General features: G+C 45.4%; 1 protein-coding gene across 1 annotated transcript in view; it reads right to left on the bottom strand.

Moving 5' to 3' along the window:
• dlgap2a (discs, large homolog-associated protein 2a) overlaps positions 1 to 27,966 on the bottom strand; it is a 426,762-nt gene that overhangs the window by 20,785 nt on the left and 378,011 nt on the right. Inside the window, exons 13-14 of the mRNA XM_079527917.1 lie at positions 12,466 to 12,631; positions 11,461 to 11,751 (exon numbers count right to left, since the gene is read on the bottom strand). Of these exons, the coding sequence (XP_079384043.1) occupies positions 11,461 to 11,751; positions 12,466 to 12,631 (457 nt within the window). The remainder of the gene's footprint in view (positions 1 to 11,460; positions 11,752 to 12,465; positions 12,632 to 27,966) is intronic.

The following is a 27,966-nucleotide window of genomic DNA, read 5'->3' as shown; positions in this document are numbered from 1 at the left end:
AGCGCGAGAGGTCTCGCTGTGGTCCGCATGCAGCTCCTGCCTTGTTGTTAGAGACGAGAGGTCGATGGCTGCCTGGAGCATCAACCTCTACAGTTCATCATGTCCTCCCTTATCGTTAATTTGTTTGTTGCTGCTCTCTCTCTCTGTGTGTGCGTGCGTGCGTGCGTGCGTGCGTGCGTGCGTGCGTGCGTGCGTGCGTGCGTGCGTGCGTGCGAGCTATTCGTGACGTGTGGGTGTCTGTGTGAGCTATGGCGGACCACCACCACCGCAGTATATAAACGCAGCTGGTAATGCGTGCGTGCGTGCGTGCGTGCGTGCGTGTGTGCGTGCGTCCACTGTCACTCACTCCTCTTTCATCCTCTGTCATTTTGTCATTTCATTTTCCTTCATGTCTTCTGTCTTTTCTACTCGTTCGGTTTGTGAACACGACAGAACGGTTGGATAATGAAGTTTACTCCTCGCCTGAAGGATTATCATTATTACAAGTAAATCACTTCCTGTGTGTTTGTGTGCGCCTGTGTGTGTGCATGTGTGCAGGCCTGTGTGCCTGTGTGCGTGTGTGTGTGTGTGTGTGTGTGTGTGTGTGTGTGTGTGTGTGTGTGTGTGTGTGTGTGTGTGTGTGTGTGTGTGTGTGTGACTGTGTGCGCGCAAGATTCACACCTTGCTGTGTGATTATCACAGTAATTTGGAAATCAATCCGGCAGAATTTAATTGTCTCAGCTGGGAGGATGTGATGAGAAGAGACAACCCACCTCTACGACATTTATTAATTAAACTGTTCTGTCTGTTCTGTCGATTCTACGTGACTCTCCACGTAAAGGGGAAGAGGGACTCTATGCAATACGTGAATGGACGTAAAGTAGGTAAAATGTCCTCTGTGTTGTGTGGAAACCTCATAAATTTCAGGATTCAACCAGTGGAAATCTACTAGACCACCCTCTAGTACCCAATGGTTGAGAGAAGTAATGTCCTTTTTGAAATTGGAGAAAATCAGATATTCTACCAGAGGTAATCTCAATACATTCCAAGAGAAATGGGATCCTTTATTGTTATTCTTTAATAGCCTACTAGTCCCTACTCATTGAGTGATCGCTCCCCCCCCCTTCTCTCTTTCCCCTCTTTCTATCCTTCCTTCTATAATGTATTATTCTCTCTGTCTGCTTATGATTATTATTTGTACATGTTTTTAATGTTTATTGTATTCATTTAAAAAATGTGATATTGTACCATGTTCTTTATGCACTTTTTATTTTATTACTTTCTGATGTCTGTTATGTTTGTTTGTGTATGGGTTTTGAAATGAAAAATTGAGTGGGCAAAGCAATTTAATCAGAAGTATTGTAAAATGTTGTCATTTCATGTGCAGTATGCCTAAACAACTAGTGTATATATGATGTGACTGAAATGACACCATATACTGTTGCCTAACCTCTAATAAAAAGATCAATGAAAAAAAAAAATCAAATATAGTAAAAGTATCAGTCGGCAAGCTCAAAGCGGGTCGCTTCGCATCACGTTAGATCTGCTACTCTTGATGCTTTCGTGTGACGCTGTGGTGTGATCAAGTGGGGTGTTAATTTATGAAAAATAGAAGCGGTTTCTGCATGCCCTACAGCAACGATATTAAAAAAATGGCATACAGTAGGTGTATCACTGTGACGACGGGAGCCAGTTCGTTCAGAGGAAGGTGACCTCCTAAGAAGTGTTGTTGCAAAGTAAAGTCCACCTCATGAAAACTCAATGAGTTCCTTTAGTGTGATGGATGAGGAGAAGATGCTGGGTTTAGACTAATGCCTCATTTAGACATGGTCGTGCAGCGCCCTGGCACACCGCTAGGTCGGCCATTATTTTTCGCTCTACACGATGCACAACCAAGCATAAATAAAAAAAAGTGTCCCCTAAGATGACTCATTCATTTGTGGCTGCACACGCACACACACACACACATACAGTGCGCACGCACGCACGCACACACGCACGCACGCACGCACGCACGCGCACACAGTGACTATGTTGCCACTTGGCACATAGTGTTTCACAGCTGTGGAAAGTGTGAACATCAGCAAAAAGTGTCTGTCACGCACACCACGTGGAGATGAGACTTGACCAGTGCCTCCATTTGAGGTCAAAAGCTTTGACTATCCTCATTGAAGGTGTCGTTAAAACAGCCTTTTCTTTGTGAATAAATCAATTCCCTGCTTGAAACACAACCATGATGTGTCAAAGTTTACCTACTAGAAGAAACACAGCCTAAGATTTAGACTCTCGTAGATTACTCTCGTATTTATCGATTCTGACATTTTCAATCTACAAGAGTCAAACGGCACTAGCCCCATGGTAGTGAGAGCTGCACCCCCTGCCTCAGAATAGCTGTACAAATGCAAAATCTAAGGTGCTTACCCTGCTGCCCCACCTATCAACTTCTATAATATATGGCAACCTTCCCTGTGTTTCTTCACTAGTCCGATCCAGAAGAACACAGTTTGCCGGCCACTGCTACAGAGCTGCTCATGAGGTTATATCTTCCCTTCTTCTCTGGAATCCTGACTCAAAGCAGACCAGAGGTAGAAAACTGTCACTCCCTGATGTCATCGCTAGGGACACATGCATCAGTAAGCAGGAACTGGGGATGGCAAGGAAGGGCCGGGAAGTCTGGCGTGGCATCCGCTCTCAAAGGGCACCTACGGACGGCTGCAATTCGAAACTGGCCCCCGTAAAATCTGAATCCCCCACCCACCCCTTTATCCCCTCACTGTATATGTTTTTGTATATGTGTCTCTAAATGTTATGATGAATTTAACATGGTGGACCCTATTGTAAACAAGTGTAATGCTGGTGTCGTCCACAGTTAACAGTTTTGTATTGAGTTGTGCTTGAAATGTACTGTAATTCTCCAAACTGTTAATAAATACTTCAATCAATGAATCAATCAATCAATCAATCAGCATTGTGAAATCCATGATCTCGACTGCGGTCGAAAAATGATGATGACTATCGTTACACACCCCTATAAAGTATACTGTGTTTATTTCCATTGATCCAAGGTTGGGAACCCCACGCTGCTGTACAACATTCTGCTTTCTCAAGAGAGCTGTTTATGCTGTCACGTCAACATTAGCAAATACACTGACGCAGGCAAAGATGAATGGAGAAGCCAAGACTCTCCAACTTCTATTGATTTCCTGTTGTGTGTGTGTGTGTGTGTGTGTGTGTGTGTGTGTGTGTGTGTGTGTGTGTGTGTGTGTGTGTGTGTGTGTGTGTGTGTGTGTGTGTGTGTGTGTGTGTGTGTGTTGATGTGGGCTGCCCCCTTCAGAAGAACATGACATTCACAGCACTGGAGAGCTTTGCTTGTGCGCTAGTTCACCAAAATGGGGGTGGGGAGGTGAGCGGAGAGCCAACCATACCCACTTAGGAGATGGGGTGGGGAGGTGAGCGGAGAGCCAACCATATGGAGGTCCATCCACATGGAGGTGAGCGGAGAGCCAACCATACCCACTTAGGAGATGGGGTGGGGAGGTGAGCGGAGAGCCAACCATACCCACTTAGGAGATGGGGTGGGGAGGTGAGCGGAGAGCCAACCATACCCACTTAGGAGATTTGTGAACTATTTTCTTTTGCGTACGACGTTTTGAGCCGTGAGAAAACCCGTGAGAAAGCCGTGAGTTTCCCCCCTTAGTTTCCGAGGCAAGAACACATCTTAGGTCAGTCTCTCAAGCCTACCACAAATCACCATCACAAGCCAAGAAAATCCAACTAATAATGGCTAAAAGAAGCACCATTTAGCATGGAAAACAATCAAAGAGCTGTCGGGCAAGAATTCAAACTCCACCATCCGAATCAAGGGAGGGGCAGCCAAAAAGCGTATGGAAAACTGGTCTAACCATTTTAAAAATCTTCTTGGTAAGGAGGCCAAACTCCCAGGAAACTGCACTCTTCTTCTTGGTAAGGAGGCCAGACCAGACTGCACTCTTCCGAGTGTACAGGTTTAAGGTACGCTGAACATCAATACATCCCCATTTACCATCAATGAAGTTATAGCAGCCACCAAACAATTGAAGTCATCTAAAGCTTTTGGTCCGGATAATATTCCAGCATTGATCTGGAAAAATAAGCAATTCCAATATCTATTGCTCAATCTCTGCAATCATACCTTCAACACATTCAAGGCACCGACTATATGGCATAAAAAACAGATCATCCCAACAATAAGAAAGGAGACCTCTCATTAGCCAATAATTATAGAGGAATGTCTTTAATGCCAATTGTTGCAAAACTTTACAACAAACTCATCATTAATCGTCTCATCCCCTTCGATGAGCCTCTACTCCGAAACAATTACAACGGATTTAGACGTGGTAGATCCACTTTGAGTCAAATCCTATGCTTACGTAGGGTTATTGAGGAATCACAGCTATGCAACATCGATCTCGCACTAGTCTTTGTTGATTTCTCAAAGGCTTTTGATTCAGTGGACAGAGCTAAAATGTTTGAAATTCTTAAATTATATGGTATCCCGACAAAATTATCAATGCCATAAAAGTTCTATATACAAATACCTCAGCGATCATCCTTACTCCTGACGGAGAAACACCATCATTCCCCATCCTTGCTGGCATTCTCCAAGGTGACACACTTGCCCCGTTTCTATGATTATGATTATGATTATGTTCTTCGTATGTCAGTTGATACTATCAATGATAAGGGGGCTACCAACTAAACCCTAGGAGAAGCTCTCGTCATCCTGCTAAATACCTAACCGACACTGACTTCGCTGATGACAGCGCGCTTATCAGTCAATCATTGGAATACGCTCAGGCTCTCCTTCAATCTCTTGAGCAGGCCTCCAACTGTGTTGGTCTTTATCTCAACGAGATGAAAACTGAATACGTAAATATATGTAAATCCAACAATAACCACATTATAAAAACACTCCTACAACAACACTCCTCTGAAGCAGGTTGATGACTACAAGTATTTGGGTTCATATATATCTTCTTCCCAAAAGGACTTTCAAACTAGGAAGGGTATGGCCTGGTCAGCCTGCAATGACATGCATAATATCTGGTCATCCCAGCTTAGTAAGATGTTAAAAGTAAAAATATGTAGGACGACCGTTGAGCCGATTCTACTCTATGGCTCCGAGACATGGAGACTTTCAAAGAAACAAGAGAAACGGTTGGATGGCACTTACACCCGCCTTCTAATGAGAGCGCAACATCTGTCTTGGAAGAGCCACCCATCGACTGATCTAATATACGGCAACCTTCCCCGTGTTTCTTCACTAGTCCAATTCAGAAGAACACAGTTTGCCGGCCACTGCTACAGAGCTGACAATGAGGTTATATCTTCCCTTCTTCTCTGGAGTCCTGCCTCAAAGCAGACCAGAGGTAGAAAGCTGTCGTACCCTGATGTCATCGCTAGGGACACATGCATAAGCAGGAACTGGGGATGGTAATGAAGGACCGGGAAGTCTGGCGTGGCATTGTGAAATCCATGAAAAATGATGATGATGAAGTGTAAAGGGGGCTTGAAATCATATACTGTAGGCTGATCTTGCGGTCTGCTTTCCAGTTCAGGTTAAAAACTAGAGCAGGATAAAAACATGGCAGTCTATAGTAAGACAAGCAACTGTCTGTAGCTAATCAAATTAATAGTGGGTGTGTTTAGATGTACCGGCAGTTTAGAAACCGTCCTCCAGTGACATCATCGATGGGGAATACAAGCTAATAGAAACTGCAGGCTTTCTAGTCCTGAAAAGTTACAATGCGAAAATGGAAGCCATCGTTCTCACGATAATACAAATCTAAACCTTTTTGTAAAATTGTTTAAAAAAAAATCTAGTCTAATGATGATGTCACTGGAGGACGGTTTCTAAACTGCCCACAGCCCTCCTATGAGACACAGACTGAGTAGAAAAAAATCGTGCCATTTTATCAGGATTATTAGTGAGGACCTATTATAATGAAGATAGGTTGAAAAGTGGTGAAGTGGTCCTTTAAGAAAAACATGCGAGTACTTTTTTCCACCACTGAACGCTGTAGTTCTATAACCTGAAGTGGAAAACAAACTACCGGTAGGTATACAAAATTAAATCCCCCTATAGGGTTTCATTCGCTCGCTGTAAGAAAAGACTGGGCTCAGAGGACAATCCCCACTGAATCCCTGCAGGCTCCCAGCTCATGCCAGAGATTCTGAGCCGCCCGCCACCCACAGCTCGCATCATTCTATATAAATGTGAAAACAAACCATAGCACAAAAGCAGGCATGATTCTGTGAATAGATCGCACAGAGCGAGGACATCGGGGTGACGGAGGGAATCTGCAGGGATAGACACTGAGCTGTCAGCTTAGAGAAAAGCCAACCGATAACGGACGACTTCACATATTTACACATTGGTTCACACAGTATCTATGACAACAGTATCGGTTGCTTTTTGAGGGGTGCTACTAGCCCCTCCAATGCATGGTTTCCGAAATTACATCATGGGCCAGCCAAGTCTATGGACTTTTTTTTTTTTTTTTGCCTTTTCTGCCTTTATTGATAGTTTTGAAAGTAATTTGACAGGAAATGGGGAGAGAGATGGGGGGGGAAGACACGCGGCAAAGGCCGTCGGGATCGGGAGTCGAACCTGCGGCACGCCGTCAGGCTGGCTCAGCACCCTATAGGTGCCCAGATGGTGGAGCTAACCGTCCGGGCCAAGTCTTTTAATGTTTGTTTCAGAGCAACGTTGGGAGAACCCTCTTTAATCCACAGTAGCTGCTGGTGTTGTGAATCCTCTTCAATCCACAGTAGCTGCTGGTGTTGTGAATCCTCTTCAATCCACAGTAGCTGCTGGTGTTGTGAATCCTCTTCAATCCACAGTAGCTGCTGGTGTTGTGAATCCTCTTCAATCCACAGTAGCTGCTGGTGTTGTGAATCCTCTTCAATCCACAGTAGCTGCTGGTGTTGTGAAATGTTCACAACCAAATCAAAGTGGCCCATCCGTCTCAACCACGTACAGTTGGGTGCCACCGATATTGTCCCTTATCATTTGACCCATTTAGGCCTGACCTCAAAATTTGCTGATCTACAAGCTCGTAGCGCGCCACTCGGTGGCGCGCTATGAGCTTGTAGATCTGCTATTTTTCAATAGCTAAATTATAACATAATGTTTAAAACACCAAAAGGGGTTCCCGCCCAAAATGGGTTAACTGTCCTTTTGCGCAGATCACGCAAACCTCAGCAAAAAGAAAAGGACAATATCGATGGCCTCCAACTGTACCAAACAGGAGATGTCATCATGCTGTTGCAGTGGGAAACAAGCTCTACTCACTACTACACAAGCTTGACCCCAGTGACGCCTGGCCAAAAAGTACCGTTTATACGTGTGGTGCTTCCACTAAGGAAAGTAGGCTTTCTAATGACACAACCCGCCTTTGTTTTGGTGAGTAGCAAAAACATTATTTTTATTTACGCTAAAGACGAGAGGCTGGTCTGCATTCATGCGAGCCCCGGAAGTCGAGAGTAACATAGCTCTAAATGCAACGCATTAGAGCTATGGACCAGAGCTAAGTGTGTAGCATGGACTTTTTAAATAGAATCTATATTGGACAAAATTTTAGGCCAGCGCCTGGCCTAAATATAGGCAAGAGATGCGCACACAATCTTCTCTGTACATTCCAAACGAAAGCACAACTCAATACAATAACTGTTACTGTGGACGACACCACGATAAAGCATTACACTTGTTTACAACAGGGTCCACCATTTTCAATTAATCAGAACATTTAGAGACGTACAAATATAAACTTCTATAAAGACAGGAAATCATCATATAAACAAGGACTAAGGACTTTATAACTGCTGTACTGCCATGACAACTGAATCCCGCTTCATGGCCCACTGCGGGCGGGACCGATAATATGAGTCCCAGCGAGGGCGTGCTTGAACTTGACAGACCACTTGAGCAGCTGCACATTTCCAAAAGGAGATTAACCAAATGAACCCTACCATCCCTATTGTGGGCCAAACATTTTGGTGAAAATAGCACATCTACAAGTTCACAACAAGGCATAACGGGACACGTTCTACATCGCCTATTTTTCGCAAAGATGTTTGGTGTGGATGTAAAAAAGGACTGGCATTACTGAAAAAAGGACTGGCAGTATGCGCACACGCACACACACACGCACACGCACACGCACACGCACACGCACACGCACACACAAGGTATTTAACGTCAACCCCTGTTGAGGTCTGTGCAAATGGGACGGACAGTGGAACAGGGGAGTGTGTGAAGGACTTTATGAATTCATAACAGTCCTGTGCGTGTGCGCGTGCGTGTGCGTGTGTGTGTGTGTGAGAGAGAGACGGAATGAAAGCCGGAGACGGGAAAGATGATAAAAAATAATGAGCGGGGAGGAAGGTGAAGATAGAGAAAGATTAATAGAAGTGAGCGAGAGGGGAACAGTAGATTAAAAAAAGGAAAAAAAAGAGTTTGGGTTGATGGGAAGGTACTCTGTGAAAACGAGGGAGATACAGTGTAAAAGATAAGTGCACATCGCATGGAGCGCTATAGAGGAGACACAGAGAGAAGGATTCTCCGAGGCCCAAATGGACACGGAGTGTGCTTTGATGAAACGCTTTGTGCAGGCATTGAGGCTATTGAAGTATTGAGGACAGAGGCGGCTGGGAGCAGCCGACACCGATGCCTTCGGGCGGGGGTCCTTTGGTCTGCAGTGGGCCTGCTGTCTTCACTCTGTGATGGCAGGTATCTGCTGCTGCTGCCCTGCAGTGTGGAGACGGAACCAATACAAAACTACTCGCCCCTTTACCAACTCACCCCGGGCGTACAGCCGGCTGAAGTGCGCAGCCTGGTATTCCTAAAGTAACCTAAGTAAATTATGCTTTAAGGGTTAAACCTAAGCTTATTCCTAACCTTAAAGGTATATTCAGTGATTTCACTTAATTCAAATATCACTTATTTTTTGGATAATCCTCCCTACTATAAAGTGTGCTGACCATATAAGGAGTTCCTCCCTGTCCCCAGTGAGCCCCTGGGGTCAAAAAACCCTAGTTTCGGTTTGGGCTTTGGGTGGCAAAGCCTTCATCCAATCAGGATGAGGATGAGAGGGGCCTTCCTCCAATCATGATCGAGTGGGGCGGGCCTTGGTGCACATACTGTTTGTCTGTTGTACTTCCCCCACTGTAGAGCGTGTGCATGTGCACACATACAGCAGCGAAATGGCATGCTTGATGACCCCTTGTGGTATGTCCTTCAATTGCTGGAGAAGGAGAACCAAGTCATGTATTCTCATTTATCTGAGATAATGGAAAAACAACATATTGAGAGTGACCGAAGGGACATGATTCATAAATTACAATCCAAAGAGGGAACAAGATATAAGACATACCAAGCCATCAATCCAGATCTATTTATTCACCCACTCTATACCAGCACCAGCAGTACACCTTACATTGAGGACTATTTGAGGATAACCTTTACACGGTTTCGGTTGTCCGCTCATAGACTGCGTGTGGAAATGGGAAGATGGAGCCGCATACCACCTGAACAGCGGTTTTGCCAATGTGAGACTGGTATACAAAACGAACAGCACATACTGGTGTGTCCCCTCACACAAAATATCAGAGCGAAATATGGACATGAGGGTATTGATTTGAGCTCACTCTTTGTGGGCACTAACAGAGAAACATTGCGTATGCTACATGCCTGCCTGTCACTAGTGGAGCAATAGAAAGCTCCTGTTGTAAAGGGATTCTTTATTGTGTATTGTATATTTTAATGTATTGTACCTTTTAAAGTTTTTGATTCATGGGATTTTTATTATTGTTTGGACCCAATGTTTTATACATTTGTCAATAAAGTAACTAACTAACTGCACATCTTGTTACCGGGTGGACCGGGTATTTTTCCAAATCACCCAAATCACTGAATGCTCCTTTAACATCAGTAAAACTATGCCTGAACCTAACCCTATACCTAAACTTAACCCCAGTAAAACTATGCCTAACCCTAAACTTATTTCTAACCTTATTCAGTCTGTCTGTCTGTCTGTCTGTCTGTCTGTCTGTCTGTCTGTCTGTCTGTCTGTCTGTCTGTCTGTCTGTCCAGAGCTAATGTCACGAACCCTTGAACCAATCAGCGATATATTTCTTGTGCGTTATAGACAAACGTTACGCTGAGTGAATGAGTGAGTGAGTGAGAGGGGGAGGGAGGGAGTGAGAGGGGGAGGGAGGGAGGGAAAGAGCTACAATTCAGTAAAACCTGCTCTAGCATGAGTTGAATCTAATTGATGGATTGCAGTGAGATGACTCACCGCTATTTTTAGCTGCAGAGATGTGAATGCTGCTCCTGTGCATGTGTGTGTGTGTGTGTGTGTGTGTGTGTGTGTGTGTGTGTGTGTGTGTGTGTGTGTGTGTGTGTGTGTACAATAATACATGTGTGTGACCTTTGCATGTTTAAGTGACTATGGGGTGAGAGTTCAGACGAACCTGTGATCTGACAGACATCCTCTCTGCCCACTAAGCTACTACTGTTTCATTTATTGTAAACAATAACCATGTGTAGCAGAGTGGCTCACAACCTCAGCCTGGTGGCATAAAAGTCTAATATCTCCCCAGAGCTATAGGGAATTCCCTTTGGCTTAGTGGTTAAGATGTTGGCTTTCCACGCGGGAGACCAGGGTTTGAATTCCGGGCGTTACGTTGGTACCGTACGTGACCCGGACTGGGTTTCCCCGTGGGAGGAGGTCTAAAGAGGGGTGAGCGTAGCAGAGTGGCTCACAACCTCAGCCTGCATGGTCTAATATCTCCCCCGAGCTATAGGGAATTGCCTTTGGCTTAGTGGTATAGATGCTGGCTTTCCACGCGTGAGACCCGGGTTTGAATCCCGGGCCGTTACACATCCACGCCCTCACATACAGTGACACACTGACCTATGGACGAGCGCGGGGTCTTCAGGCCCTCCTCTGTAAATGGAAAATTGTGCCTTTATATAGCACCTTTATCCAAGGTGCTTTACATAGGTAGTGCGTTACAGTCACCCACTCACACACACATTCACAGACCGACCGCGGAGGAAACAATGCAAGGCACCAAACGGCACATAGGGAGAAATTAGTGGTTCAGAGCAAGCTATAGTTAGCAACCTTCCGCTCATGCTTCCGCTATGCTTCGCAAGGAATCTCGGGAAAGCTTGCCGCCATGTTGCCTGAAAGAGAGACACATGCCCCAGAGCTGAGGCGTGGTTCAGAGGACAGGGGCTCAGGGGCACTTCAACACTAACACTGGGGGAGCCTGGGATCCAACTGGGAACCTTGCGGTCCCCAATGGCCGCTATACCGGCCGGCCACTCTACCCCTGAGTCACTGCCGCCCCACCGAGACCCGGGCTTTTTCCCGGGCGCTATACACATGCACGCCCTCACACACACACACACACACAGCGACGCGACACACTGACCTGAATGCCTATGGACGAGCGCGGGGTCTTCAGGTACTCCTCGGCCTTGGACATGAGCACGGCCTTGTCGCAGGTGGTCACCGCCGAGGCCGAGCCGTGGCTGTCCGTGGACGGGTGCCTCTTGCTGGACATGGCGCCCGCCGCCTCCATGGCGATGGTGACGGCCTTGGCGCTGTCCAGACTGTCCGTGGAGTTGTAGAGGGCGCCGCGGCAGCCCAGGCTCAGGCCGCCCAGGCCATCCGACGCCCACATGCGCGAGTGGTGGTGGTGCCGCGCCTCGTGGTACGCGTCCTGGGAGCAGTGGTGATTTGGACATGCAGGAAAATATATGTCATTTATTTTAGATAGCATGTTATGTAGACCAGTGGTTCCCAAAGTGGGGTCCGGGGACCCCCAGGGGTCCTTTAGGGAGTTCCAGGGGGTCCCCAGCTAAATTATATAGTTTGGTACTCTTGAGTGTACAAATGGAACCAAACTCTGAGTTAAATTTACATTGATTTTACAATTTGGGGGTCCCGGAAATAGAAATGCCATTAAATGGCGGTCCGTAGCCTAATGCATGTCAAACTGGGGTTCCTTGAAATTTAACGGGTTGAGAATCACTGCTAGAGCCATAAACATCTTCTCTTATGGGGGTCCTTGGCATATCTCTTCAAATGGGGGTCCGCGGGCAGATTAGTGTCAATTTGGGGGTTCTTAGTTTACTTATGATCTAGTCCTATATATTTCCTTGCATTTGATGTATTACCATGTGTTGTTTTTGCTTACTGTACGTCGCTCTGTGACGCGTTGTGTGTCTTTTAGTTCTACTGAATCTCTTCTCCACTAGTCCCTCCCAGCCCAGTCCCTAACATTTTAGTCTAGTTGGAATGTGTTGAATTGTCAATATATTCAGTCTCAGTTTTAGTCATCATAGCTTAGTTTTTATTTTGTTTTCCTTGGTGGAAAAAGGTAGTCGACGAAAAATGTTGGTCATAGTTTCAGTCGACGGAATCAACACTATACCTGTGTGGACTCGGTGCTGCTCTGGGCCGTGACAGAGATGAGGGGCTTGGAGGTGGTCCGTGGTGGGACCGGTGGCGCAGAGTTCGTCTTGATGTTGTAGCTGGGTGTGTAGGTGACGGCTGAAACACAGAGGGGGGGGGGGGGGGGGGGGGGGGGGGACACACAACTCTAAAGCATGTGTTGTTCTATATTATAAAGAAATATATAATGTTTCAATATTGTATTATTTTCATTACTTTTTTTCTTTCTTAAATGATGTGCAGCCTGCACAGCTAACTCAGTCAGGCAATTCAAGAGAGCGCACGTACCTGATCAGGTGACTAGTCACATGCACTCTTTGCCTGATCAGAGCGGCTATTTAAACTCCTCTGCCTACCTGCTCATTCCTGGCTTCTCTCCTGCAGTGCAGACGTGCGTCGCTGCTCCTGCCTCCCTGCCTCGCTTGCTGCTAACCTGCTGCTCATGAAGCTTTACAAATCCTACCGCCTCCCCAGCATCCACCTGTAGGCTCTGTTTCTAGAGCCTACAGGTGGGCGCTACTCTCCCTCTGCCAACCTGGGGAGAGCCCTGAACTGAGCTCATGCTTCCTTCAATGCATGCAGGAGTAAGGAGCAGGCTGCTTCTTATCACCTGAGAGGGGGCACCCCAGGGGGAGGCTATAGAGACCAGGATTACTTCATGTCTTTTGTGAGGTACTTTCCCCAAATATTGCATTTTTGTACTTTTTGAAATACGACTTAAATGAAGCCTTGAATTCATGGAGTTTGTTTTGTTTTTCATGCATTCCTATAGCCAATAATTTGATGACCAGCGGACTGGAGACTCAATGGAGACTCTTTGGAGACTCAATGGAGACTCTTTGGAGACTCAATGGACTCTTTGCCGGTCATAAAATTACTGGCTTATAGGAATGCGACAAAAACAATGCTCCATGAATTGAAGGCTTCATGAGGTGTGTAATTGTAAAATAAGTCACCTTTTGGGTGAAATATTCCTTTTACCACTTAAACCGCAAATGTTTCTCTGCTAGTGAATTTGTCTGTTATTGTACGAAACGCGTCTGCTTAAAATATATCCCTGCAAGAAAGCTTTCAACCCACAATACGGATGCCGGGGTTTAAATGATTAATGCATAATGTATTTTTGGTACGTTTGGGTTATGTGGGGAGACACCAAACTGGGTATGGAGCTGACACAGAACCCTGCCTGCCTGCTCTACAGGGCATGGAGCTGACACAGACCCCTGCCTGCCTGCTCTACTGGGCATGGAGCTGACACAGAACCCTGCCTGCCTGCTCTACTGGCCATGGAGCTGACACAGAACCCTGCCTGCCTGCTCTACTGGGCATGGAGCTGACACAGAACCCTGCCTGCTTGCTCTACTGGGCATGGAGCTGACACAGAACCCTGCCTGCCTGCTCTACTGGGCATGGAGCTGACACAGAACCCTGCCTGCCTGCTCTACTGGGCATGGAGCTGACACATAACCCTGCCTGCCTGCTCTAGAGCAATGTATTGCCAAAAAGATGTCACTGTGTCCAGGGACATGCACACATAGACATCAAAGGGGGATTCCGCCCCTGCCCTTTTACCCGTCTGTAAAACAACTGTCCTCTCCAGGCCGTGAATGCAGCATTTACTATGGTGAAAGAAATGCAAATGCCACTCCTTTCCATGCCATATATGTATACCGGAAGGCATGCAGCATTCGGGAGAATTGCTTTTTTCCCCAACTTAGTCTCCTGAACTTGAACGCAGAATTTTTCATTGAACACATTTGTTTATAAATCCATGTCGTACACCGCATCTCCACTAGCTAAAGAGTGCTGGGTTGCGCCCCGAAAAAGCTGATCTACAAGCTCTCAACATGTTGCAGCGCGACGCGTTGTGAGCTTGTAGATCTGCTATTTTCACTATGTTTGTCCAAAAGTGCCCTCTTACAGGATTTCAGCCCCTGCCTCTCTAACACTCTCTGCACGTCCCTGTGTCACAGTGGATCTTCTCTTAGGTCAGTTTCAAACCGATCTTCAAAATATTAGCCATTTGACGCAGCACTGCAAATGAGGAAAAGCTCAATGTCTTTCGAGAATAAACGAAGAATGAATGAACGATGAAAAACCCATTGTCGATATGCATATAATTAGGCATGCTCTTACTAGATACTGTATCACTGCATGTTTTATGTTTTATTTATATTTTAACAATTTCTGCAGATTTAGTTTGTATCCAGTGAATTCCTGTTCCTGGAAAATTCCTTCTGTTCAAAATAAGCCATCAAAAAAACATAAAGTATGAAATGCAATTCCAGTCATTCCAATCAAATACCCAATATAGAAATAGTTAATTTCTCTCAACATAATTCTGAACATGTGAAAAAACAGGGCAAAATGTAATTTGCCCTGATGAAGATCTTCCGCACGGCTGAAACATGGCAGTTACCTTTTAATACATTATTTTTACTCCTGTGCCCTGAGTGTTGACACTTTTAAAGGAGCATTCAGTGATTTGAGTGATTTGGATTAACCACCCAGTCCGCCCCAGTAACAAAATGTGCACATGCACACACTCTACAGTGGGGGGAAGTGCAACAGGCCAACAGCATGTGCCCCCACTCGATCATGATTGGAGGAAGGCCCCTCTCATCCTGATTGGATGAAGGCTTTGCCACCCGCCACCAAAACTGAAACTAGGGTTTTTTGACCCCAGGGGCTGACTGGGGACAGGGAGGAACTCCTTATATGGTCAGCACACTCTATGGTAGGGAGGATTATCCAAAAAAAAATAAAAAAAATAAGTGATATTTGAATTAAGTGAAATCACTGAATATACCTTTAACTAGTGTTGCCTGTTTATATTTCCTGTGAGCACCCGGTTGTTGCAGGGCTACAACAGAACATAATCCAAAACAGAGATGCACATCCAGCAATAATAATAATCCAAAACGTAATGCTTTCCTGGTAACTACTCTGCAGGATTCGACAGAAATGAATGGAATGCTGCATGCTCTGTAATACCGACTAGTTGAGCTGCAAAGGGATTGTGAACCTTTTGTAATGAGGTACAGTATATCACTCTTTCTGCAGTGACTCGATATATACGGATGCACTGTATATCACCATCACAACAGGAGACCACGACACCTCACATATTAGATCTCTATGTCGATATCTGATGTATATCATCATCAGGCCACGACACGAGACCATGACACCTCACATGTTAGATCTCTATGTCGATATCTGATGTATATCATCATCAGACCACGACACGAGACCATGACACCTCACATGTTAGATCTCTAAGTCGATATCTGACATATGGTGAAAATTGGTGGTCAAAGGTCCGGGTCAAGAAGGGCGTTTATTGATTAAAACGTGGTGGTTCGTACATAACTTCTAAATTATTCATGGTCGAGACCGATTGCATTTGAAAGCTTGTCTCTCTCTTTCTCTCAGTCGAGGCATTTCACACCACTGCGTTAAGGTCAGACGTATTAGTAGAATGACGTGAATTGACATCTACATTTGGCATTTCACAGCTCGACAATATGCAGATTATGCACATATCCAGGAGGGTGATGTCTCCATGTTGGGGTGATGCATGCTGGGATGTGCAGTTCATCTCCAGGAGGGTGATGTCTCCATGTTGGGGTGATGCATGCTGGGATGTGCAGTTCATCTCCAGGAGGGTGATGTCTCCATGTTGGGGTGATGTCTCCAGGAGGGTGATGTCTCCATGTTGGGGTGATGTCTCCATGTTGGGGTGATGTCTCCAGGAGGGTGATGTCTCCATGTTGGGGTGATGTCTCCAGGAGGGTGATGTCTCCAGGAGGGTGATGTCTCCATGTTGGGGTGATGTCTCCATGTTGGGGTGATGTCTCCATGTTGGGGTGATGTCTCCAGGAGGGTGATGTCTCCATGTTGGGGTGATGTCTCCATGTTGGGGTGATGTCTCCAGGAGGGTGATGTCTCCATGTTGGGGTGATGTCTCCAGGAGGGTGATGTCTCCAGGAGGGTGATGTCTCCATGTTGGGGTGATGTCTCCATGTTGGGGTGATGTCTCCATGTTGGGGTGATGTCTCCAGGAGGGTGATGTCTCCAGGAGGGTGATGTCTCCATGTTGGGGTGATGTCTCCAGGAGGGTGATGTCTCCATGTTGGGGTGATGTCTCCATGTTGGGGTGATGTCTCCATGTTGGGGTGATGTCTCCATGTTGGGGTGATGCTGGGATGTGCAGTTCATCTCCAGGAGGGTGATGTCTCCATGTTGGGGTGATGTCTCCATGTTGGGGTGATGTCTCCATGTTGGGGTGATGTCTCCATGTTGGGGTGATGCTGGGATGTGCAGTTCATCTCCAGGAGGGTGATGTCTCCATGTTGGGGTGATGTCTCCATGTTGGGGTGATGCTGGGATGTGCAGTTCGTTCAGAACACAAAGGCTGCGTCCGAATTCATTCCCTATATGCCCCATATAGTGCACTACTTTGGGGTTCCGTCATTTTGTTTTAGTGACCGAATGTGTAGTGAGCATTTTTGCACCCTAATGTAGTGCACTGAAGTATCCCGCCGGGAATTGTAGGGACCATCCGATGGTCACTACATTGCCGCAGCGAAGCAAACCTACCCCATAATGCATTGCGCAAGCTCGCTCTTGAGCGCACATGCACGCGTTTGCGCACGTGAGCTGCTTCTGCATGCATGCGCTCCAACTCAGATGAGGCGGAAGTTGAACCAGCGAAAGAAATCAACACGTACAGTACAAATGCACATACTTTTTAAACGTTTGTTTTCCCCTCTCTTTTCTTCCCTGGCGGATCTCGAAGCTACAGATCTCGAGACAAATGATCTGTGCATTTATTTGCAATTGTTTTATTGATTTTATTTTATTTATAATAAAACAAGTATTCATTTGCAATAGTATTACTAATCTGATTCATTGTATCACCCAGCGCATGACGTTAGGAGAGGAATCAGTTGCTGTAGAATATATTTGCGAGAATAAATACATGCATTTGAGACATTATTTGTCTCACGAACATAATGTTTTATTAATATTCATTAATTCCTGCCATGAAAAAATATATATTATATAACATTATTTCATTGAATTGCGATACATACATAAAAACATCATTATGTAGGCCTAGATAGTAATTTATTGGACTGCTGTTTCTGAAAAATTCAAAATTCTTTACCAAAAGTAGCCGATCTACAAGCTCACAACGCGACGTCGCGTTGCTTATAGATCCGCAATTTTTTGGCGTATTCCCCCCCAGGCATAGCGGGGGTTCATGTGGTTAATGCTGATGATGTTTTCATATTGCTGGATAATATGGATATAATATTAATTTATTGATAATAATCATTGTTATTTTAAGAGAATAACCTTTTTATCATAAACATAGGCCTAAATGCCTGCAAACATATTTTCATTAACCTATTTATTCATTAATTCCTTCCTTCATTCATCCATGCATTTAAAAATAATTTAACAAACTGTCCTTGTCAGGGAGGTGGCTCTCTATTGTTTACGGCAGCATGCAGTCACTTATTTGATACAGTCCGTTTCTAGCAAAATCTTAACTAATTCAGCAGCAGTAACATTACATTAACATTAGTAACATTAGCAGTTTGACTGGTTTCTTGTAGTCAGTTGATTCTTCATATCCATATGAGTGAAACGGCCGCGATGATTTGTTTACTTTTCAAACAGTTCTTATATGAGGCGATCTGAAAAAACCCTATGAGGATTACAATGCAAATAAAAAGTACATGAACCCGCAGATTTATAGCGCCCTCTACCGATATTGACGTATTACTACCGATATTAGGTAGTACTGTCCGAAATCATCACTAATAGAGTCCACTAAGTCTGGATCCCCATATTGGGAGTAGGGAACAACCCGAATTCGAACGCAGCCAACGACACTCTTTTCTTCCGAAGTTTTAGGACTATGGCTCATAGCTACTATGGCTCAAGCTCGTAGCGCGCCACCGAGTGGCGCGTTACGAGCTTGTAGGTCTGCTATTTTTGAAAAATCAAAGGACGACTGAAATAGAAACAGCTTTTTCAGAAAACTGTCAGGATGTAGAAGACATTTTTAGAATCTGATCTCAGGTCAAAATGGGTTAAGCTAACACACACGCACGCACGCACGCACACACACGACAAAGCCTTTTTTTGTATTGCTTGCTAAAGAACTTAAAGAATGTATTAATCCCATATTAGCTGACACATTCGACCTTCTCTGCACCACGGTGGGTTTATGCGTTTGTTGTTGTTGCGTTTGCTGATGCTCATCTCAGTCAGAGTTTGCCTGCAGGCACAATAAAGGACAAAACGAGATGTGTCCTCAAGTGCCCTGCATGGTCATGTGGCGCCTGGGTACTTAGCACCCCCCAGCAGAATCTGGCCTTTGTTTGGGATCAAAACCACGACATGGCAGTAAGGTGCCGCACGGTAAAGGTCACATACTGTTCTATATTTCCCCCAAGTATAGGAATATGATATGATACGAGTATTCATCACAGAACAATAACACCCAAGAGCCTGCATTAAAGGAGACTGATACAACAGCTGAATGAAAACACATGTTGAAGTGTAGGGAGTCAAGTGCACTCATGACTCGGGCATTGTGTTGGAGGAGTGATGCTCCATGCTGGTAGAATGTTTACACTCTTATTCTGTCCAAATGACAGAGAGAGAGAGAGAGAGAGAGAGAAGGGGGCAGTGGTGGAGTAAAATCAAAGTAAATTATCATAACGACTATTGCGGGCACTCAGATTAATTAATAAGATGTAGATCTACGTCAAAAGTGGGGAATGGGTTAAAATTAGCCGATCTACAAGCTCAGAATGCGTCATAATGTAGAAATGAAAAAACGTATTTTTGTCATAGTTTTAGTCAACGAAATCCAAACCCCTGCAGTAGCCTACTCTAGAAACCTCTGGGAAGAAGTGATAGGGGAATTCCTCATGAGTCATGACGCACGCTAACCTCACGATATTAATTCCTCATAGGGTATACAGTACGCTGGGAGGGAGTTAATGTTTCCGTCAGTGTTTTAGCTAACAGCAAGCTATACCTCCACACACAGCAGCAATTAAGGTGTTTCTTATGAGAGAGAAATAGTGACTGTTTTGTGTGAGTTCTAAATGCACTGCCTCCTCCTCCACACTCACTCCCCAAAGGCTTGGCAAAAACAATATTTTATCCTAATTGCACAGAAACCAGAGAGAGAGAGAGAGAGAGAGAGAGAGAGAGAGAGAGAGAGAGAGAGAGAGAGAGAGAGAGAGAGAGAGAGAGAGAGAGGGGCCAGTGGCGTGCACAGATAGACACTAGGGGGTGCTAGAGCACCCCCTGCCCTTTTGGCAATGTGCCCTTTTGAAAAGAAAAAGAAAAAGAAAACATTTTTTTCTCTCTTTTTTTTTTTTTTTTTTTTCAAAAATAGCAGACCTACAAGCTCATAGCGCGCCACTCGGTGGCGCGCTATGAGCTTGTAGATCTGCTATTTTTCAATAGCTAAAGCATAACATAATGCTAACACCAAAAGGGGTTCCCGCCCAAAATGGATTAAGGCAACCGGCCGGTTCCACGCGCTGCACAAGGTGCCCTTTTTTAACTTGAGCACCTGCCCCTCTAAATGTCTGTGCACGCCACTGAGAGGGGCCATTATAAAGTTAAAAGTAATGCTGTTTCTCCATGGTGTCTCCGGGGCGTCCAGACAACGTCTTGGAGCGTGGACGCTGAAAGGCTGGGCTAAAGAGGGGTGGAGAGGGTTGGCAGCCCAAACCACTTCTACCGTTCCGTGAGGAGGAACCCAAAAGCTACAGACTGCGGTAAAACCTGCAAGGAGGGTTTAAAATCAGAGGAGCCAGGCCCGGGAGACGACCCACAGCGCCTGGAGCCTCCTATAGTGTCGCCAAGATCTCATCAGCCATCTTCCCCACAGCGTGCGCCGTTCGAGTTATGTACCGATAGGGACAGCATTGTAAATTATATGTAGACGCCATGCAGACAAAGCCTGTTGCAAGGTACCACGGTGGATTCTAACCCACAACCTCTGTGGTGGTGCAGGCACACTGGGCAGGGATTTTACCACTGTGCCAGTGCCACCCAAGCGCCTTGGTTGTTATTTGTTTTGATTGATGGACCCTGTTGAAGGCAGCTCTTCCACAAACGTTGGGGGATAAAAATCAACAACATTAAAAACACATTGAAACCTGATTGTGTGCCTCTCTAGAGTCTCTGGTGTGTTTGATGTTGACGTGCCGCTATAGTTGGAACCTGTCCAACTCTGGGTCGGTGCCACTCGGTACATCACAATGTTTGTCCGTTTGTTTTTGCCAGCCAGCCGGTTTTGGGAGAGGTGAGCCATTTCAATAATTCATGATGAGAAAGTACCCGAGGCTTCTTTCTGAATCTGACCGTAACAACTTTTGTCCCTATATATACCTCCCCAACCTGACCCATATAAAGTCATAAAAATAGCCGATACACAAGGGCACATCGTGGTGAGCTTGTAGATCAGCTATTTTCAGAGAAGAGATTTTGTGTAGGCCTACAGTAGGGAAAAGGATCAGGCCTAGTATAGGGCACTGCACACCCCCGGTCAACTGAGTATAGGGTTTAAATAAGGGATTTCAAGCCTTTTCACATCAAGGTCCATTATTTATTGGGCTATTGAGCCACGGACCATCATAAGACTTAGAATATTTTGTTATCGTTGGATAGGGATCTTGTATTGATGTGGTACCATATGAGAGATTTTGTGGGAACGCACCAAACAAGAACCAGTATAGAGATACAGCTGAAAAGTTTGAAAACGTCAATAACCAAACAGGCTCTAACATGGAACCCACAAGGCAAACAGAGCAGAGGGAGTCCCAAAAACACCTGGAGAAGGAGCACAGAGCTAGATGTTAATTCTTTCTCTGCCGCTAGCTGTTAGCATAAATGAAGATAGCCTATTCCACCATCCATGTTCACTTTAAGAGAAGGAGTTTGCCCCCCCCGCCCAATACACACACTCAATACACACACTTTAGTATTATTAGCACAAGCACACACGGTTTACCTGTCGCCAGAATGTCGGGAGTGACGCATGTCGTATGTCGGGAGCGACGCAGAACAAAGTCACTAATTACATCCGAACTTTGGATGGCTGAAGATCCACCATGGACAGCTCTGCTGGATTCCGACTTATGGAGGTTTGAAAATCCTGCTTGTAACCGAGTTAAACGGAGATCAGATTAGAGATCCCATAGCCGGTGGTGACGGAGGCGTTGCATAGCAACCGGATCAATGTTAAAAGCCGCCGTGGCCCGTGGGGCTCAACCATTATATACACAGAGTATACGTTGGGGTCCGTATATATACAGACCTATAGCAGATAACGTCCCCCCGTACGTATGGATATGCAGACAGAACAAACAGAAGGGTCTGACGTGGAAACAGCTGGAGAGGATGGCGCAAGACAGGCGAGGGTGGAAATGATTCATCAATGTCCCGAAAGGAATAAAACCGCCTAAGTAACAGGTAAGTAACAGGTAAACGTTGATCAAAATAAGTCTTCTACATTCTCTAATTGTGTAGACTTCTTGTAAATCAAGCAATGCAGATGTTTAACAATAGTTTAACTCTCGAGAGCGTAACATGAAAACAAATGGACCTAAAGGGTCCATTTGTTTTCATTTTACACTCACAAGAGATAAAGATCTAATAAGGGTCCATTGGGTTACCAATGCTCTGGTTGAAAACCAACGGTTTAAAGGAGCATTCAGTGATTTGGGTGATTTGGAAAACCACCCAGTCCGCCCCGGTAACAAAATGTGCACATGCACGCTCTACAGTGGGGGGAAGTGCAACAGGCCAACAGCATGTGCACCAAGGCCCGCCCCCACCCGATCATGATTGGAGGAAGGCCCCTCTCATCCTGATTGGATGAAGGCTTTGCCACCCGCCACCAAAACTGAAACTAGGGTTTTTTGACCCCAGGGGCTCACTGGGGACAGGGAGGAACTCCTTATATGGTCAGCACACTCTATAGTAGGGAGGATTATCCAGAAAAAAAGAAAAAATAAGTGATATTTGAATTAAGTCAAATCACTGAATATACCTTTAAATGGTTAAGAGGTGACCATGAATGAACTGTATATGGTCTCAGATGAAATGTCCACATCGTATCATAAACGTGGCATGCAGAATGTTTCATCGCTCCGGTTTCACGCACAGAGAGAATCAATCACAATGTGTTAGTCTATGTGCAGACAGTTTGGTGAAAAATGTTATTTTCAGCTCTCTGCCAGCCGGCGTTATCCTCTTCTGTCAAGTCAAGACCGGCTCCAAATTGTCCTCCTTTCTTTTCCTTTCTTTAGTGTTCTGGAGGTAAAACATTGACCCTGCTGACGTGGGTCGTAGTTTTATCGCACAGTGTGACAGCACTGACAGCTAGAATAAATTCAACTCACAAATTTAAAAGAGGTGGGTAATCATTTTTTTTTAATAGTAAGTAATCTAAGAAAAGAAATGTGTGCCGGGTACAAGTGTAACACCCAGTGGTGTAAAGTAACTAAGTACATTTACTCAAGCACTGTGTACTTAATTTTCAGTATACTTTTACTTCTACTCCACTCCATCTCAGAGGCAAAATTAACGTTATACTTTATTTCCACTACAATTATTTGAAACCTATAGTTACTAGTTACTTCTGTGCATAATGAGTACTTCCTACTTTTGGTACCTTATAATACATTTTGATACCAATACTTTTGTAGTTTTGGTTGGAAGTACGTATTTCCGGACTTTTACTAAAGTAAGTAGCCTTGCCGAGCCATGAGGCCCATAGGGCAGGAGCCTATCTCCTGTTTCTGTGCGTGAGGCAGCTTGATGTACAAGTACACCCCCTGGACATGACGCTAGTATGTCGCAGGGACTTACCCCCAATCCAACCCTTGATGCTGAGTGTCAAGCAGGGAGGCTTGACACTCCCATTTTTTAGAGTCTTTGGTATGACCCGGCCGGGGATTGAACCCCGACCTCCCAGTCTCAGGGCGGACACTCTAACCACAAGGCCACTGAGCTGGTCTGGACTTTTACTGGTAACAGAGTATTTCTACATTGCAGTATTGGTAACTCGTCGTAACACCCAGGGTCCGAATAGGGTCTCCCCTGTAATTGTAGCGAGCCCGATCCCCAAGAGGAAAGACAGGACTTGTCTGCATTTGACCCTTCCTATTAGGAGCAGTGCAGGGACGTGCATACATAGACATCAAAGAGGGGCGCGTATATAGTGTGAAAAAATATATATATCTCACCACAATCTATAGGTCTAGTCATCTGCGGGCGGGTGCACAAGCGAGTGAGCACGCGCATGCGCGAACATTTCGAGGGGCCGCGCTCGAGACCTTAAATCATGCAGTATAGTTCCCACAATTAATTCAAAAATAGCAGATGTATACGTCACTTCGTGCCACGCTGTGAGCTTGTAGATATGCTATTTTTAATAGTATAAAATAAAAATCACACCCGTGTGAACTGAGTGGTGCAACTACACATTTATTGTTATAGTTACAATAGATAGAGATTGATTATAAGCTTTTTTTAGATCACTCTGACGTGATGTCGGTGATGTCAGTGACGTCACATACTAACCATAGCAACCATGCTCACCCGTACAGGCACAAACACACACGGGTACTAACAAAGCCAGTTGTTGGAGTGGTTTGCACCACTCAAAAAACACTAAACCCGTTAAAACGCTATACTGTACTGTACCTCCTGAGCCACTAAAAACAAGAAGCCAAGCATCTATACCTACCGGTCACCCAAAGGGAAATACCCCCCCCCCCCCCTCCTCCCCTTCCTTGGCCATGGGGATATATAGGTTTATGAACTGTCAGGGCTACTCCGTTATATTCAGCCTGCATGGGGCATGGTATGCACTCCATTAGTGGTTCTCAAACTTGCCACTCCAATTCAATCGACATCATCTGACTGATATAAATACAGGGCGCCCCTAATTTCACACGAGTGTGATATATTTGTGAGGGATGCTAGCCCCTCCTATATATACAGGTTTAATGTTTGTGTTTAGTTCAATGTTTGTTTTAAAAATTGACATTGACAATGAAGGGACAATTTACGTCATCTTGTCCCTAACACAAACATTAAATGCCAATAACAATAAAGCTAATTTAATGTTTGTTTTGACACCGTTTGTTTTACATCACCTAATCAATGAGTTAGACTTTAATATATTAGCGCCCCTCACTTCACACGGGTGTGATTTTTATTTCAAGGACTCCCAGTCCGGTATATGCATTATTATTTATTAGGTCAACCATGGACCCCGATAAAGGCTCATTCATAGTCTGGATTTTCGGTGGTGAGGTGACCACCGGAGCCGAAATAATGTTGATCGGTGGTGAGTAAAAACAGAGAGAAGGGCTGTGGCGGTGGTTTGCTCTTCACCGCGACTCGTGACGTCATGTTGTAGTTCGGTGGTCACCTCACCACCGAAAATCCAGACTATGTATGAGCCTTAACTCTGACAGAGAGCGAGAATTTGTACTTGTACGGAGTAGTACGGCCATTAAAGGAAATGTGGTTAAAATACACACCGTGGGTAGAGCAAACGTTGACAAATGAACAGCGCTCATACCCAGAGCGAGTGCTACATCTCTCTGACTCTGACCATCCGTGTACCAGCCAGCCAGTCACCCTCCACCAGACAACCCAATCACTCACTGCAACGGCCCTTTCACAGAATGAACTCCTCAAACAGGATGAATGGAGAGACAGCAGGGCTGAATGAGAGAGTCAACGCGTGAGAGAGAGAGAGAGAGAGAACAAGGTGAGGACAGACGAGAGAGGCCATTACAAGACTGAGCGAGCGTTAAAGAGGTAGGGAGAGAGGGGTCAGGTCACTTATTTTCTATGACTTGTTAAGTTGTTATATGCTTGTAGGATGTACTGTATGCTTTGACACATTCTGACATGTCAATACAGCATTTTCAATTGAGAGAGAGAGAGGGGGCATAGAGAGAGAGAGAGAGAGAGAGAGAGAGAGAGAGAGAGAGAGAGAGAGAGAGAGAGAGAGATTCAGGAGCATGATTCAGCAGCAGACCGGAATACAGAATAGAGCATTTATTAAAGGGCCACTTCACCCTAGATCTTATTTTTTATTTATTTGTATTTATTGGGAGACAAGAAACACTTTCCTGGGGGTTTTTTTGTGTGTGTAATATGTGTTTTTAAATATTTTAGTATTTCAAAGTGTCTGTGATGTCATGGACACTGGTCTCACTGCTGGATTACTACAATGACCACAATGCTTTGCTGCACTCACCCTACATTGTGGAGAGGGAGAGGGCTGTCTTAGGGTATGGGCACATCTAAGATTCCATGCGCGGCCAAAGGAAGCTGACTCCTGACGTCTTTTCCGGCTTTTTAGACAGCTGGTGGATGTAAATTAAGCTCCACCCATGCGGCAGGTTGCCGCGTCGGCCAGATTCCCAGAAAAGCTTTCCCCAGCAGCAACCTGCTGCGTGGGTGGAGCTTCATTTCCATCCACCAGCTGTCTAAAAAGCCGGAAAAGAAGTCAGCTTCCTTTGGCCGCGCCTGTCGGCTCAAGTGTGCCCATGCTGTCTTACTGAGACGACATGTAGTCCAGGAAGGAAGTGAGGCCAGTGTCCATGACATCACTGGCACTTTGAAATACAAATATCTAAAAACACGTATTACACACATAAAAACCCCAGGAAAGTGTTTGTTGTCTGTCTATCAAACATGTTACTGCATGCAGCGCTTAGACTTCATCTGAAGTGAAGCGCTATCTGCTTTTTTGAGTGGTGTAAACCACTCCTACAACTGGCTTTTTTGTGCAGAAAAAATGAGCATGGTTGCTATGTTCACCCTGTTGTAATGACGTAATGAAATCACACCCGGGTGAACAGGGTGAACATAGCAACCATGCTCATTTTTTCTGCACAAACAAAGCCAGGTAATGAAATCACACCCGGGTGTGATTTCATTACGTCAGACATGATTTCATTACGTCAGACAGACCTTACACCACTCAGTTCACACGGGTGTGATTTTTTGTCAATATATTGTCCATCTCAAATAAAAACATTGTTTGAACACATCAGTATTTAGTTTAAATGTTTACTTTGCAAATAAGTCTCTGTGTGCATGTGTGCGTGCGTGGGTGCAGTACTTAACCTAACCTTAACCCATGTCTAACCAATGACTAGTCTAAACTAAGTATGCATCCCGTGCGGGCGTGCGTGCATCTCCATGACAACCAGATGCACTGCAGAGGTTTATGCAGTAGCTACCTATTGTAGCAGACCAACAGCACTGTCTCTGTTTAGTGCATCCTCCACACACACACACACACACACACACACACACACACACACACACACACACACACACACACACACACACACACACACACACACACACACACACACACACACACACACACACACACACACACACACACACACACACACACACACACACACACACACACACACACACACACACCTGCTGCTGCTGAGAAACACAATCTTATGTAACGTCTCTGGGACGCTATTGTTTGCTGAGCAAGACATCAGCAAGAGAGAGAGTGTATAACATTTGGATCCGAGATGTAGTGGAGTAGAAGTAAAAGCATTGGAAATATTTCAGTAAAGTAAATGTACCTCAAAATGTTATTTAAGTACAGTACTTAAGTAAATGTACTTAGTCACTTTCCACCACTGAGACAGGGTGTTTCCCCCTGACCCCATACCAGTACAACAAAATGGACGGACGGACGGACAGACAGACAGACAGACGGACGGACGGACGGACGGACGGACGGACGGACGGACGGACGGACGGACGGACGGACGGACGGACGGACGGACGGACTGACTGACTGACTGACTGACTGACTGACTGACTGACTGACTGACTGACTGACTGACTGACTGACTGACTGACTGACTGACTGACTGACTGACTGACTGACTGACTGACTGACTGACTGACTGACTGACTGACTGACTGACTGACTGACTGACTGACTGACTGACTGACTGACTGACTGACTGACTGACTGACTGACTGACTGACTGACTGACTGACTGACTGACTGACTGACTGACTGACTGACTGACTGACTGACTGACTGACTGACTGACTGACTGACTGACTGACTGACTGACTGACTGACTGACTGACTGACTGACTGACTGACTGACTGACTGACTGACTGACTGACTGACTGACTGACTGACTGACTGACTGACTGACTGACTGACTGACTGACTGACTGACTGACTGACTGACTGACTGACTGACTGACTGACTGACTGACTGACTGACTGACTGACTGACTGACTGACTGACTGACTGACTGACTGACTGACTGACTGACTGACTGACTGACTGACTGACTGACTGACTGACTGACTGACTGACTGACTGACTGACTGACTGACTGACTGAC

The sequence above is a fragment of the Electrona antarctica genome (genome assembly GCF_951216825.1).
Source record: "Electrona antarctica genome assembly, chromosome: 18".
NCBI classification, from domain to species: Eukaryota; Metazoa; Chordata; class Actinopteri; order Myctophiformes; family Myctophidae; genus Electrona; species Electrona antarctica.
This window is presented reverse-complemented; position numbering and strand designations above follow the sequence as displayed.